Source organism: Nerophis lumbriciformis, linkage group LG01 (genome assembly GCF_033978685.3).
Source record: "Nerophis lumbriciformis linkage group LG01, RoL_Nlum_v2.1, whole genome shotgun sequence".
NCBI lineage: Eukaryota > Metazoa > Chordata > Actinopteri > Syngnathiformes > Syngnathidae > Nerophis > Nerophis lumbriciformis.
Genome location: NC_084548.2, coordinates 45954845 through 45969335, shown reverse-complemented (window position 1 = coordinate 45969335; position 14491 = coordinate 45954845). Strand labels below are relative to the sequence as shown.

Here is a 14491-nt window from a genome sequence, read left to right as displayed (position 1 = left end):
TTGATGAAATAAAAGCCTGTTTCATTTTAAGTTTATGAGCTGGCATTTGTTTATAACTATATTTAGACTTATTTCCATTTTTTTCGTCAGGACAACGTCAGAACGACTGCAATTGCATGCTTCCAGGCAAAGTCGCACACGTCCTTTGTGTCCAATATGGCGCTTGTGGTTTAGTTGTCCATACTTTCTGTGCACACGGCTCTGCCTCGCAACTTTTGAATTGTATCACACAAGTCAACAAAACATTAGGTCATAACTTCTCCAAAAAAACTGGTACACACATTTAGGGAACTGGCAAGTTCACATCTAAAATTTGCCGGATTAAAAAAAAAAAATGGCCCTCCCAACCAAACCTTTGCAGCTTGGCAACAGATTGGCCTTACCAATTGTCCAATAATGATTAATGAGGATATTGAATGTGGTTGTCTAACTTTTTTCACCTAGTAACACCTGACAAATAACTTGGCTCTCCAAGTACCACCATAATGACTAACATTAAAATACAATAGCGTAGTTGGCTGAAGTATTCATTAAAAACAATGGAGGGCTTAATTTAACAAGTATATTTAATATTTTTGAACATTGTAACATTAAACACAGTTTTAATGTAGGAAAATAAAACACTGTACTTTAATCAAGTGATTCTTTGGCAAACAACTAGTGGTAGACATACCACAGTTCGTAAATCCCTGTTGCATTACATGTATGCTAGCATGTCTTACAAATCATTTTCACCACAACCCAGAAGGGGTGCCACAAATGTCATTACTGTATATTCATGAAAAAAATATATGGATGAATGGTAGACATCATTCAGTCAGTATTATTGTTTATCATAATTTTAAATAAAATACTCCATACATTTTAGCATTTGATTAGACACACTCTAATCTTCTATTTGCTAGTAGTCTTAGTTTCAGAAATCGTTCATTTCTAAGTTTATGGATTTCCTACCGTCTGCTTATTAAATGATTTCTTTTTAGAACTTAAAATTTCCGCGGAACTTGCAATTGTACTGAACGATTCTATAGCCGAACCATAATTTCCCCCCAAAAAAATGTATAAAAATTTCTAGTTGAAAAATAAAATGCAAATTAATATCACTTACAAATGCACGTTCGTAGTGTAATACGGATGACAGAGTACCATTATCACTATAAAGTGGTACCTCAACTTAGGAGTGTTTTAAGATAAGAGCTGTTTCTCGGCTAATTGTAGTGCTTTAAGTTGCAAGCAAAAATTTTAGATAGCAAATGTCAGTTTACCCCGTGAAATCCACTCTAAACACCTGGTCTTACTTGCTAGCATTAACCTATAGCTTGACATAACTTTGTTTGGTTTTCCAAACCCAAGCATGTGGGAAGGATGGTGCTTTGAAGCATCATCGGATGATAGTCATTGAATTAAAGAAAGAAATAATCAAATACATGATCAAGCATATTGCCAACTTTTAGAAGCAATTCAAGCATAATACTGTTAATCTACACCAACCTACCAAACTACTGTAGTTGAACCTTCAGCAGTACATTCAATTGTAGTGTTTTTCATACAAGCTTTCTGAAGTTTGTTTTTATCATTTCAATGGGATCTGTTTAAGATTCAAGTCTTTTAAATTAAAAAGCCACTTTAGATAGCAAGGTGATGTGCTACTGTAAAACCTCAGACTAATCTGATTGTACACTCAAAGGGACATTGCTAGATCAACTTTATAGATTTTTCGCAGACATTTTTTTAAAGAAAATGTTCTGATCACCAATACGAGATTTTAAAAAGAGCACATCTGTCCTGATGGAAGACATTATTCTTTATTCATTTTACACAAAACATATGTATTTTGTCATTGCAAGACAGTGAATGTGTGTCAATTAACATGTTTCTTACCACTTTTCTTTTCCCATCCCGCTGGAAAAGCCACTTGACTGTGGCCTGAGGAGAGCGAGGCTGACACTCTAAAAAGGTGCTACTGCCTTTCACCCCAAACTGCACTGTTTCCCTCAAACGTTTCTCCACTGCAACATCACACAAACAGCATCAACAACAAAGAACTGTGTCACCTGTGAACTGAAAAAAATAAACAAAAGACAAACCTTTGGCGTTAAAGCCTCGGCACTGCCTTAGAGGATCGCCATGCTTCACGTCCTGTCTTCTGCTCCTCCTGGAACAAAGACGAGAATTACTCTCACATTGTTGACCTTAATGTCACTGCCGACTGCTGACCTCTTGGTAGATGGAGTGAAGGCAGAGCAGCTTTCCCCATCCCAGGCACAGTATGGGTCTCGGGCCAAACAACAGTCAGAACAGGCTCTACCGTACACGCCACAGCGGTGCAGCGACACCTGAGTCAACCCTGCATCTGATGACACATACAGCTGTTGCTGCAAGACAAGAAAAACATTTCTGGGTCAAGTCTGTACGTGCATGCAATGAGGTTTGAATCAGTTAGATGCTTGCTTACTCTTTTAGAAGAGATCTTCATAGTTTTGACAGGAGCTCTGCTCTGTAAATGATTAAAAAAAGAGACGTCTCAGTCAGACTTCTTATTTTGGGTTTACTTCCTCTCAGAACCAGAGGTTAAGACCTACCCGGAAAACCTCAACTTCCTCTAGTGTCAGCTCCTCCATACTGGTTTGGTCTTTGGGTAAAACTATGACTTTCTGGACGGTGCCTCGATCTGATGGGAGAAAAACTATAATTAGGAGGAGCAAATAAAGCTGGTCACTGCATTTGAGCCTGAATGCGTTTGAAATCAAAACTTAATTGTTTTGTTTTGTATCTCAGCTACAGAGAGTCCAGTGAGGAGGAAGTGAATCCAGGATGGCGAAACGCTGTTGACTGCTGTCTTAATGAGGGAACAACATTTTTTTTTTTACATGCTACAAAAGATAAGCAACAAAGGAAAGACAGAAATAAGCGATGATACCGCCAAAGAAAGATACAAAGACAGAGGTGGACATCGCGGAAATCCGTAACTCACTCAACCTCATGTCAGTGGAACTGAACAAGATAACGAAGCAGCTGACAAAGTTAACAGGACTTGATGAAGTTATACATCTAAAAGATCTCATAATAGCCAATGATAAAACAATTGAACACCTTGAGAAAAGAATTGACAGTCTAGAACAGTACACAAGAATGGAGGATGTCATCATGTCTGGGCTGGATGTCAAACCTTGTTCGTACGCCAAAGCCATACAGGGAGGCAGAAATGTTAGCAAGGACACCGGGGACGAGGAGCCACAAACACCGGAGAATCAAGTCTTGCAATTTTTCAACAGTAAAAACATCTAAATAGATGCAAAAAACATCTCAATGTGTCATGCCCTTCCTTGAAAGAATAAATCAAAACCTGCTGTGATTCTACGTTTTGTGAACCAAAAGTCCAAAATTGAATTACTAAAGCAAGAAAAAAATTAAAGAATCCGACGTCTACCTAAATGAACACCTAACCAAAAAAAGGCAGCGATTGCTCGTGAGGCACGCATACTGGAATACATACTGTATATACAATGGAGCATAAGAGAGTTACTCTATTAAGTTAAAGTTAAGTTAAAGTACCAATGATTGTCACACACACACTACGTGTGGCGAAATTATTCTCTGCATTTGACTCATCACCCTTGATCACCCTCTGGGAGGTGAGGGGAGCAGTGGGCAGCAGCGGTGGCTGCGTCCGGGAATCATTTTTGGTGATTTAACCCCCAATTCCAACCCTTGATGCTGAGTGCCAAGCAGGGAGGTAATGGGTCCCATTTTTATAGTCTTTGGTATGACTCGGCCGGGGTTTGAACTCAAAACCCAACGATCTAACCACTATTCCACCTAAAATACCTTTAAAACAACATCCAAACACCCCTATTATTGTTTTATATACATGGTGTAAGTAAATACGTAATGTACTGACGGGCACATTTGTAATAACATTTACTATTTAAGTAGTTTGCTAATTTTAAGCATACGCGGTGCATTAATTTAAAAAACGCATTACATCGTTCTCTTGTTCCACCAACAACATCTCTGTTTTCTACTCACTGTAGACTTCATGAGAACCAACAAACATAATAAAACATCATTCACTGTACAATGTCTGCAGTCATTAGGATGCCGACTGACTGAATCTTGTTATAATTTCGTTTAGATGAATAATGACTCAGAATGACTCATAATATACCCAAAATGTTTTTCTTTTTTGAAATTTAAGAAATATATTATTATAATATTATTACGTATTTCATCATGCATTTTCTTACATTTTGCATTTTCTCATTCCAGGCGCCCAAATGCGCTGGTAATGCACACACAGCCTCGCGCACAGAAGTATGTGTCAGAGTGCATATGTTTCTGTTGTCCAGATTGCGATTCAGAAAAAGTATAACATTAGTACATGCTATTTTATTTTTTGCATATGTTGTCTAGCACGTGGTATTTGGAACATAGTAAATCAGGCCCTTTGTCTTTTAGCTGGCCTGGGAAAGTATCGTGATCCCCCAGGATGAGATAGACGAAGTAGCAGGGTAGAGTCTCTTAGGCTGCTGTCCCTGTATCCTAACTCCAGATAAGTGGAAGAAGATGGATGGTTGGTTCAAAAGTGGAATAAGAACCACATAGCTATCTCCCTTACTGCCCTGGCTCAGCCATTGTCTATTTTCTTTGTTTTTTGCAAGTATATACACTTTTACAAGGCTGTCACTGACGACAAGCCAAAGACTGTGTCTGATCATTTCCTGATATTATTGTAAATCCTACATTCTTTATTTTTGTACAAATGATTGGTGTTACGTGACAATCAATGCTCTGCTGTGTGTGTTTGTGTGTGCGTGTCTATGTGAGTGTGTGTGTGCGTGCGTGCATGCATGCCGTTCGTGGAGTATCGGTGATTATCCTCAAAAATTGGGCTTTATCGCAGGTTGTACTGTATTTTTACATGTTTGGCAAACTTCTCTCTTCAATTTGGTATAAAATTAATATGTCGACTTGTAAACAGCTGCGTAAACTAGATCAGCACGAGCACAACTACAAGTGTTTGTGTAACTTTAGTTCCATCTACACAAGGTTGGAATGAATACAAAAAACAGAGGTTTTGCCTTTAAACTGTAACTGCAACTGAAGATAGTGTAGCAAATTATACACATACATTAATACAAATACACACACACATGTATGTATACATACATACATACATATACATCACATATACTGAACAAAAATATAATCGCAACACTTGTTTTTGATCCCATTTTTCACGAGTTGAACTCAAAGATCTAAAACTTTTACTATATACACAAAATACCTATTCCTCTCAAATATTGTTCACAAATCTGTCTAAATCTGTGTTAGTGAGCACTTCTTCTTTGCCAAGATATTCCATCCCACCTCACAGGTGTGGTATATCAAGATGCTGATTAAACAGCATGATTATTGCACAGGTGTGCACGAGGCTGCCCACGATAAGGTCACTCTAAAATGTGCAGTTTTGCTTTATTGGGGGTCTGGGGGTTTAGGAAAGCAGTCAGTATCTGGTGTGACCACTATTTGCCTCACATCTCCTTCGCATAGACTTGATCAGGTTGTTGATTGTGGCCTGTGGAATATTGGTAAACTCCTCTTCAATGGCTGTGCAAAGTTGCTACATATTGGCAGGAACTGGAACACACTGTCGTATACGCCGTATACATGCTCAATGGGAGACATGTCCGGTGAGTATGCTGGGCCTACAATAACGTTTCAGCTTCCAGGAATTGTGTAAAAATCGTTGCAACATGAGGTGATGGTCTCGAGTGAATGGCACAACAATGGGCCTCAGGATCTGGTCACAGTATCTCTGGGCATTAAAAATGCCATCAATAAAATGGCACCAATAAAATGGCACCTGCCCATACCATAACCCCACCCCCACAATGGACCACTCGATTCACAATGTTGACATCAGCAAACCGCTCTCTCACACGACGCCACACACGCATTCTGCCATCTGCCCTGAACAGTGAAAACCGGGATTCAAGAGAACACCTTTCCAACGTGCCAGACGTCATCGAATGTGAACGTTTGCCCACTTAAGTCGGTTACAATGACTAAGTGCTCGTCATCCGGAGGAGGACGACGAGCATGCAAATGATGAGGTTTTTATCAGGATGTGGAGGTCCTGGGCTGGTGTGGTTACACGTGGTCTGCGGTTGTGAGGCCGGTTGGATGTACTGTCAAATTCTCTGAAACGCCTTTGGAGATGGCTTATGGTAGAGAAATGAACATTCAATTCTCTGGCGGACATTCCTGCATTCAGCATGCCAACTGCACGCTCCCACAAAACCTACAACATCTACAGCATTGTGCTGTGTGATAAAACAGCACATTTTAGATTGGCCTTTTATTGTGAGCAGCCTAAGAAACACCTGTGCAATAGTCATGCTGTTTAATCAACATCTTGATATGCCACACCTGTGAGGTTGGATGGATTATCTTGGCAAAGAAGAAATGCTCACAGAGTTCAACTCAGATTTAGACAGAATTGAGTTTAACTCATGAAAAATGGGAGCAAAAACAAAAGTGATGCGTTTATATTTTTGTTCAGTATACACATATATGTGTGAGTATGTATATATATATATATATATATATATATATATATATATATATATATACACACACAGTATATATATATATATACATACACACACACACACACACATACTGTATATATTAAGCTTTATTAGCAAATGGTTCCACTCTTTTTTAACAAACAGAACACAGCAAGTGAAGGTCAACAGAACACTGTCAGACACCAAACACTGCAACACAGGCGTCCCACAGGGTTGCGTTGTATCACCAACACTGTTTACACTGTACACCAATGATTGTAGGACTGTGCACCCTAACAATTATATGGTGAAATTTGCGGACGATACCGTGCTCCTAAGCCTTCTACACAAGGATACGGACCCCTCTGTGTACCAAGACGAGATAGACCTATTTATTAGGTGGTGTGATACCAACCATCTTATTCTAAATGTGACCAAGACACAGGAAATGGTTTTGGATCCGAGGAAAGTGACTGACCATGAGCCAGTGGTCATCAAAAATCAGGAAATCACCCAGGTATCCTCATATAAATATTTAGGGGTTCATATTGATAATCTTCTCTGCTGGAAGACACATATTGACAAACTGTGCAATAGACTGCAACAGAGGCTATATTTTTTGCGAAGATTAAGATTGTACGGCGTAAGCAGCCACATCATGATGATTTTCTACCGTGCCATTGTAGAGAGCATCATTAGATACGGGATCACCTCATGGTTTGGCAACCTAACCGTTAAGCTAAAAAGCAAACTGGCCGGCATGCATAAAACGGCAAAGAAAATCGTAGGGAGGAAAGAATATGAGCCTATCCAGAGCATCTAAGAGCAGGCAGTTAGGAAAAAAGCTAAGAAAATTATTTCCAAGTCACAACACCGACTCTTCCCTGAATATGGAACCATGCCATCAGGGAGAAGACTCCGGGTCCCACTATGCAAATCGAACCGCCTTAAATTATCATTTGTCCCAGCCTCAATTAAGCTGACCAACAATGTGCAATAGAATGTTAATACATAGGTTAGCACTTTTTTAGCACATAGCACTTTAGCACATAGCACTTTAGAACTAAGCACTTTAGCACACAGCACTTTATCCAGTGCAATGCACACTGGTACTTTACCTTTATCTCCATACTGTAGATTTTATGCCTACATCAAAGTGCCACCTATGTCTATCAAGCTCCATGTTCTGATGTTTAAATGTTAGTTGTATGGTTGTGGTTGTGTCTGTGCTTGTGTTTTTGTTCTGTTGTTTTTGGGTATGTTAAGAAAGCAATGATGCACTGTGCCCAAGACAAATTTCCCCGTGGGGACAATAAAGTTGAACCTTGAACCTTGAACCTTGATTTGTACAGCACTTTTATAAAATTAAAATGTAGCACAAAGTGCTTTACATTTAAAAACATGAAAAAAAAAAGTACTGTACCTACCGTTTTCGTGGCATAATCGCAAGTTGAAACAGTCAAACACCCCCACCCTCTCTTTTTTTTTCTTTCTTTCTTTCTCTCTCTCTCTACCACACACATGCACACACAATAAAAGTGTATATGTACATACATATACATACATACATACATACATATATATATACACATACATACATACATACACACACACACACGTGTGTGTGTGTATATATATATATATATATATATATATATATATATATATATATATATATATATATATATATATACGTATACTGTATGTATATACAGTATGTGTATATATATATACACACACACACACATATACATACATGTATTAAATGTATTCACATACACACACATATATAAATATATATAGATTAGGGCTGTTAAAGTAACGTGTTAACTCATGTTATCAATCACAAACAATTATCGCATTAATCATGTATATACGCAGATTAATCGAGCAATTTATGTTTACTATACATACTCCATATTCCAAAATACACTTTGCCAAGTTTTGGTCAAAAACATTACGCACAGTCAAATAAAACATTTCACATTTCTTCATGATGAATCCAAATTCAAGAGTGTGATCATCTGATCAAAAAAAATGTGCACGCACATGCACATACACACACACACACACACACACACACACACACACACACACACACACACACACACACACACACACACACACACACACACACACACACACACACATTGGTGAAAAATTTAACATTTTAGATGGTGTTCCCAGCAGGCAAATATCATTATTACTCTCTCACCTGTGCCCAAGAAGAGCACCTGGTAGCGTCCATCCACTGCGTCCACCTGATCCACCACGATTGCAGTGTAGCGGTAGTCCACGCCAGTTCTCACCACCAGGGGGCGGCGGTGGATGGGGTACACAGGGTGGAACATGAGGGGGTGGGCCCGGATGAAATTGACAGCCTCATCCGAGAAGTTCTTGGAGGAGCGGATACCAGGGGTGAAGGTTCCTCCTGGACACTAAATAAGAAGGAAGAGGTTTGTTTGTGTCTTTTGTCAAACTGTACTTTACAGGCGACAAAGTGGCTGGGACGCACTGTTCCTGGCCGAGGATATGGAATCTTGCCGTTGTACACTGTCCATTGGTAATTATGGCCGTGTTTATGGGCAAAGGGCCCGTTGAAAACGTTGCGGATGTCAGCCATTGAGTAGACACAGACTGCTGAGCCCTTGAACACAGACCTTGAGCACAAACAAGAAAAGATGAAGAGAGGCTGCTTGCATCTGAGATGAAAATGTAAAAAATAATTTGATAAAACTGCTCACCCTGCTGTAGTGAAGAGAGCAAACACCAATGGGTTTCGTTCATCCTGTGTCGGCTGAATAAATACATCACCTGCAGGACAAAGGGCCCACAAATCAATAACAGAGCAGCTGCTGTTAAAATGCAATCACGCTTTTGTCACTGTGGCCTCACGCAGTTCATCAAATCGTGTCTCCACTCCATCTTCTCCTATCACCGAGCAGATAAGACGAGCTTTAAGGAACGTCGTCCAGCGGCTCACCAGAGATTTCTGGCCTCCTTCATCATTCTGGACACAAAAGAAATGAGGTCGTGGTTCATTGCGTCCAGCGCAGCAATTCGCAATACAAGATAAAAAAAATAATTTTTGTACTCACCAGACACACTCTCCCTACCCTGGCTAAGACATTAGGGCTTGCACCGCCGCTGGAGTCTAAAGTTTTCTCGCGGAAGAAGAAGTAGAGCTTGTCATCGTTCCCCTCTGCGCTGTCAGGGATCTGCTGTATCTGAACAAACACTGGCTCTGGAAGACAAAAAGCAGATAAGCAGGAAGACGATTGAGACGAGTGCCAGTTAAGCAAAAAAACACAAGTACCACAACATGCAATGGGGAAGGTTTACTCCAGAGTACGCGCACACACGTAGACGTACGCAATTACTCACCGTTCAGCCACCTGGAGTCATACTGCTCCGTCCTGATGCCGCTTCTCCCTCCCATTGTCCTAAACAGAGCCGCATCCGTGCTCATGAAGTCAATATGGACACCCGCATACAGGTTACCATCTAAATAGGGCACATTAAAAAACTACATTGAAATAAACTTTAAAAAAATATTTTCTTGTTTTCCGGCTGGTCTTTAAACAATCGTACCAATAAGAACTCCAACATTCTCCTGTTTGGGATCATAGGAACATTTTCCCTTCCCAGAGTCCACATACCCAGAGACCAATCGAAACAGGTAGTCCTGCAGAGACAGATTAGACAGTGGAGAGTATGTATAAAAATAGATCGCTTTAACGTCACAAGGGAGTATAGGAAAATCATAAACAAATCAGTGTCCCAGTTTGTACTCCTAAAATATTTAGCAGGACAATGCTGCTGATGCTACGGGAATGTATCCATGAATCCCGCTCTGGGGAACTTTATATGTGTTCACCTCTGCCCTCCAGCCTCTGTTGATGAATGTACAGATGGGTTGGTAAGCTCCCGTTCCACAAGTGTAGAGGTGGGTGCGGTTCCACGGCTCAATCAACCGCACAAAGTTGGCACATTCACCCTGGACAAAGAGCAATGAATTCAAGCATGCTGCTGAAAGAAGCATCCTCTCCATTTTAAAAGAAAAGAATGTAAATACATGATCCCACCTGTTTTCCCTTTCCAGTCATTTGGCATTCTCCCTTTCGCTTTGCAGATGCTGGCCAATGAATCTGTTTTTTTAAAAACAGCAAAAATTACTGCCTTCTTAGAGTGTTCACATTGAAGGACGTACAATAATATGCTTCCAACGAAGTGGGAACTATTTTGGAAAGGCCTTTTTCTGTTCACAATGCACAACGCAATGTACATAGAGACATTTTTAGATGGGTCTGGTGTAGAGGACCTTAATACCATCAAACACCTTTAGTAGGCCAATGACTCTCAAACTGATAGAGATGAAGCATGGACCCCCTACTTATACATCATGTAAAAAATGGTGTTTTAAATTAAACAAGTCTTAAAGTTTTTGGAATTTTGCCTATCGTTCACAACTATTAAGAAACACATGACGGATGGATTTTTTTTTTTTTTTTTGCATTGTAACTTGTAAATAAACAAATAAGTCACCCCTATTTCACCCATAAAATCCAATAAATCACCATTCAAAAACTGATAACAATACTCAATTTACATTTCATGATTTGACTATTAATCATGAAATACTGATGTTGTTATTTAAGCGCGAACTCAGACAAACTATTTGTAGCGGCGCGGTGATCACAAGCCTGTGTACAATTTCAACATGATCAACTGGCGATGTGTTTCCTCCCTGGAAGTTTATTGTAAATAAAAAATCATGCATCTCAGCTGGACAGAAGAAATCTGAGGACGTATTCCGACATGTTGGTACACATTGCCGGCCATTTAGGACCCGGAAATGGTGAGAACGACACGAAAAGACGCTTGGACGGCTGCGAACCCATGCAGTGAAAGCTGAAGATCCCGGCAAGATGTCGCCAGCAGGACCACATCATCTGCAAAAAGCAGAGACCTAATCCTGCAGCCACCAAACCGGATCCCCTCAACTCCCTGACTGCGCCTAGAAATTCTGTCCATAAAGGTTATAAAAAAAGTAATGAACAATTACTGATGTGAGCCATTTTCAAACAATAATTTACATCCAACATTGTCTCCTTTACCGTCACGTCACAGTAGTCGTGTTTACTACTATTGTTAATTCCAGTTGTTGTCTTTCAGGCAATTCCACCTTCTTAAAATATTGTCCCAGGCTACTCAGGAAAGATAAGCTCCTCTTCCCCTCTCTGATCTTAAAAAGAGCATGGACTGAATGACCACTCCTTTATTTAATGATGATCTCAGCCACGATAGTCAAGAAATACGAAATAAAGGCAGGGTTAATACTGGTGGCTGTTTATCTTCTCAAAGCTTTTTATGTTATTCATTCTCACTTCCGTGGCACACTGCTGTAAAGTTAACAAAGAAGTGGCATTACTGTAACCAGTGTAGCAACCGACTCCAGATGGCTGCCTTAACTCAAATATGGCGCCATCAAACCACTTTCTATCATTAAAATACAATTATTTACAATTTAAAGCAGAGGAAAGAAATATGCGAATATGCGGGTTTTGCAAATAAACAAGGATTTACAGTACAATCATTCAACATCAATCGTGACTCTTGTTCACAATTATATTCCGTAACCTTAAAAAAAATCAATAGGGTTCCTGCTTAGGTGCAACAATAATCGTAAATAGATGAGTTGCTAACAAGAAAACTAAAAAAATATGGTGGCCAATTCCGAAGTAAATGTGTCAATTGACAGGGATTTTTTTCATGTACTGTATTTGTAATTCATAGTAAAACCCACAATGCGCAATCACAATAGACAAGTTTAGTTTTAGGTCCACCAAATGAATGTGAAGGCTCTTGTGATTCATGGCGGAAGAAAAAAGGAGAATGTTTTTAATACAAACATCTGGTTTCTGTTTTTTGTATTACTCACTAAAATGTGCTTCATTTCTTTTTGTCTTTGAGTTGATTTAATTTTATTTTGGGCTTGCGCCTGAAACCAAACTGCAATGATCTCATATTATGTCAGATAACTTTAGGGTAGTCAATAAAAACACTGTTTAAAACATTTTGGTGATGTTTGTAATCATATGCTTAAGGTCGGGGGAGTTTATGGAACATAAAAAAACTTTGTTAACAAGGAATGTGTTTTGCACTTGAAACAAACAACCAAAGACAAAAAACAGTCCATTACTTCCTGGCATGTAAACATGACAATGTGTTTTTGGAATATGTCAAAGGCTTAAAAAGGTGGGAAATTGCTAGTTACATTTTATGAGAGAGTGTATTTGATCTTGTTTAAATGAAAACTGCACTTTTTGGGGAATTTTGCCCATTATCAACAATCCTTGTATGAGACAAAAACAGCTCTACACAGTAAGAAAAACTGCTATCAAGAGGCGGCTAACAATGCAGTAAATTAACAGCTAACATTCAATAAAACTGCTAATATTTTATATACATTTTGTAAGTATGTATATAATGTATCAGGCACATTCAGGATAACATCTAATACTTATATTATTTTGGTCACTTCAAAAGGAAAACTGCACTTTTGTAATTTTGCCCACCATCCACAATTCTTATGTGAGACAAGAACACGCGTCTTTCCCTTTTCTGGGTGTATTAAACAGTGAAAAACTGTAAGTATGAGGTGGCTAACAATGAAGATAATGGGGAATCAACTATTCCATCGATAAAACACTTGTAAAAAAACCTCCAAAAACCTCAAACAATGCTCCATTTACCTGTCACGACCTGCATATTAACTCACAATACAATAGGACAACAATTTACATTTACAAAGAAACAAGAACAATCATATGAACTACTATGAATAGACCAAACCAAATTATCTGTAATGTGTTAGCCCACGTTTCAAGTTTGTTTTTACACGGCTGGCTTGTCTGCGTAGCTAAAGCAACATAGTTATTGGAAGAGCCAACTCAGAGGAACTACTTTTCTGACATAGTGACCTTGCTCGCATCACCATGCTCACACTGCTACTCCAGCTACTAGCGAGAAGTAATGCTTGCTACTTGAGCTTCGTCTTCTACTGCTGTATCTACTTTGAGTTTGGAAAAGTTAATGCTAGGTTATGAATCATGTATCTCACCAGTAAAGTAGAGAGTTTTGGCACCAACTTTAAAATTCCACATACTATGTGAAAAAATCTGGACCAACTCAAGCAACTCAAGGATAATTGTTTTCAACTTGGTTCTAAACAAATAGAATGCAGCACAAAACCTGACATCGCTAGGAAGACTAAGCAAATGTGCAGTTGCTGCCAGCATTTTTTATCTGAGGAGCAAGGAGAGAACGCGTTCCGTGCTGAAAGACACAACCATCCCATCCATCGGCATCCCAGTGAGAGCGAACATTATAAGTGACTGTTTTGATGTTCTTATTTCGTCCATGAAACGAGAGCTAAAAAGAGCTAAAAAAGAATGCTCCAATGCTCTAACAAAGTCTGCCATGTTAAGTGGTTGCAAACACAGAAGTGTTCTCGGTTGTTGTTGTTGACAGAAGTAGTGTTTGTTGCTATGCACTCTTCAAAATCAATGTGGCCAGAAAATAAGTTACAAGAACTTTATAGGGGGACGAGATGACTCCCCATTATCTGCATTGTTAGTTGCCTCGCACTAGCAGTTTTTCACCATTTAAAACGCACAAAAAAAGGAAAACGTGTGTTCTGGTCTCACATAAGGATTGTGGATGATGGGTAAAATTCCAAAGAAGTGCAGGTTTCTTTTAAGGATTGCATTATCCATTTATAGGGGTCAGATCATGATTTTAATCTACATTTAAAACGCTTCCTTGTGGTCAACAAAACCTGTAACATTGGCACCTACATTTTGCTCAACAGACCCATCTTCAAGCCCCTTTTTGAGTGTCTCTTCAAACTCGTCGTT

At 39.3% G+C, this 14491-nt stretch overlaps 1 protein-coding gene across 1 annotated transcript in view; it reads right to left on the bottom strand.

Annotated features, from left to right (window-relative positions):
• LOC133621861 (semaphorin-3F-like) overlaps nt 1-14491 on the bottom strand; it is a 37083-nt gene that overhangs the window by 4991 nt on the left and 17601 nt on the right. The window contains exons 4-17 of the mRNA XM_061984269.2: nt 10658-10720; nt 10450-10569; nt 10164-10257; nt 9957-10076; nt 9671-9816; nt 9468-9582; nt 9317-9386; nt 9088-9232; nt 8788-9010; nt 2583-2671; nt 2456-2497; nt 2218-2375; nt 2088-2155; nt 1882-2009 (exon numbers count right to left, since the gene is read on the bottom strand). Of these exons, the coding sequence (XP_061840253.1) occupies nt 1882-2009; nt 2088-2155; nt 2218-2375; nt 2456-2497; nt 2583-2671; nt 8788-9010; nt 9088-9232; nt 9317-9386; nt 9468-9582; nt 9671-9816; nt 9957-10076; nt 10164-10257; nt 10450-10569; nt 10658-10720 (1581 nt within the window). The remainder of the gene's footprint in view (nt 1-1881; nt 2010-2087; nt 2156-2217; nt 2376-2455; nt 2498-2582; nt 2672-8787; nt 9011-9087; nt 9233-9316; nt 9387-9467; nt 9583-9670; nt 9817-9956; nt 10077-10163; nt 10258-10449; nt 10570-10657; nt 10721-14491) is intronic.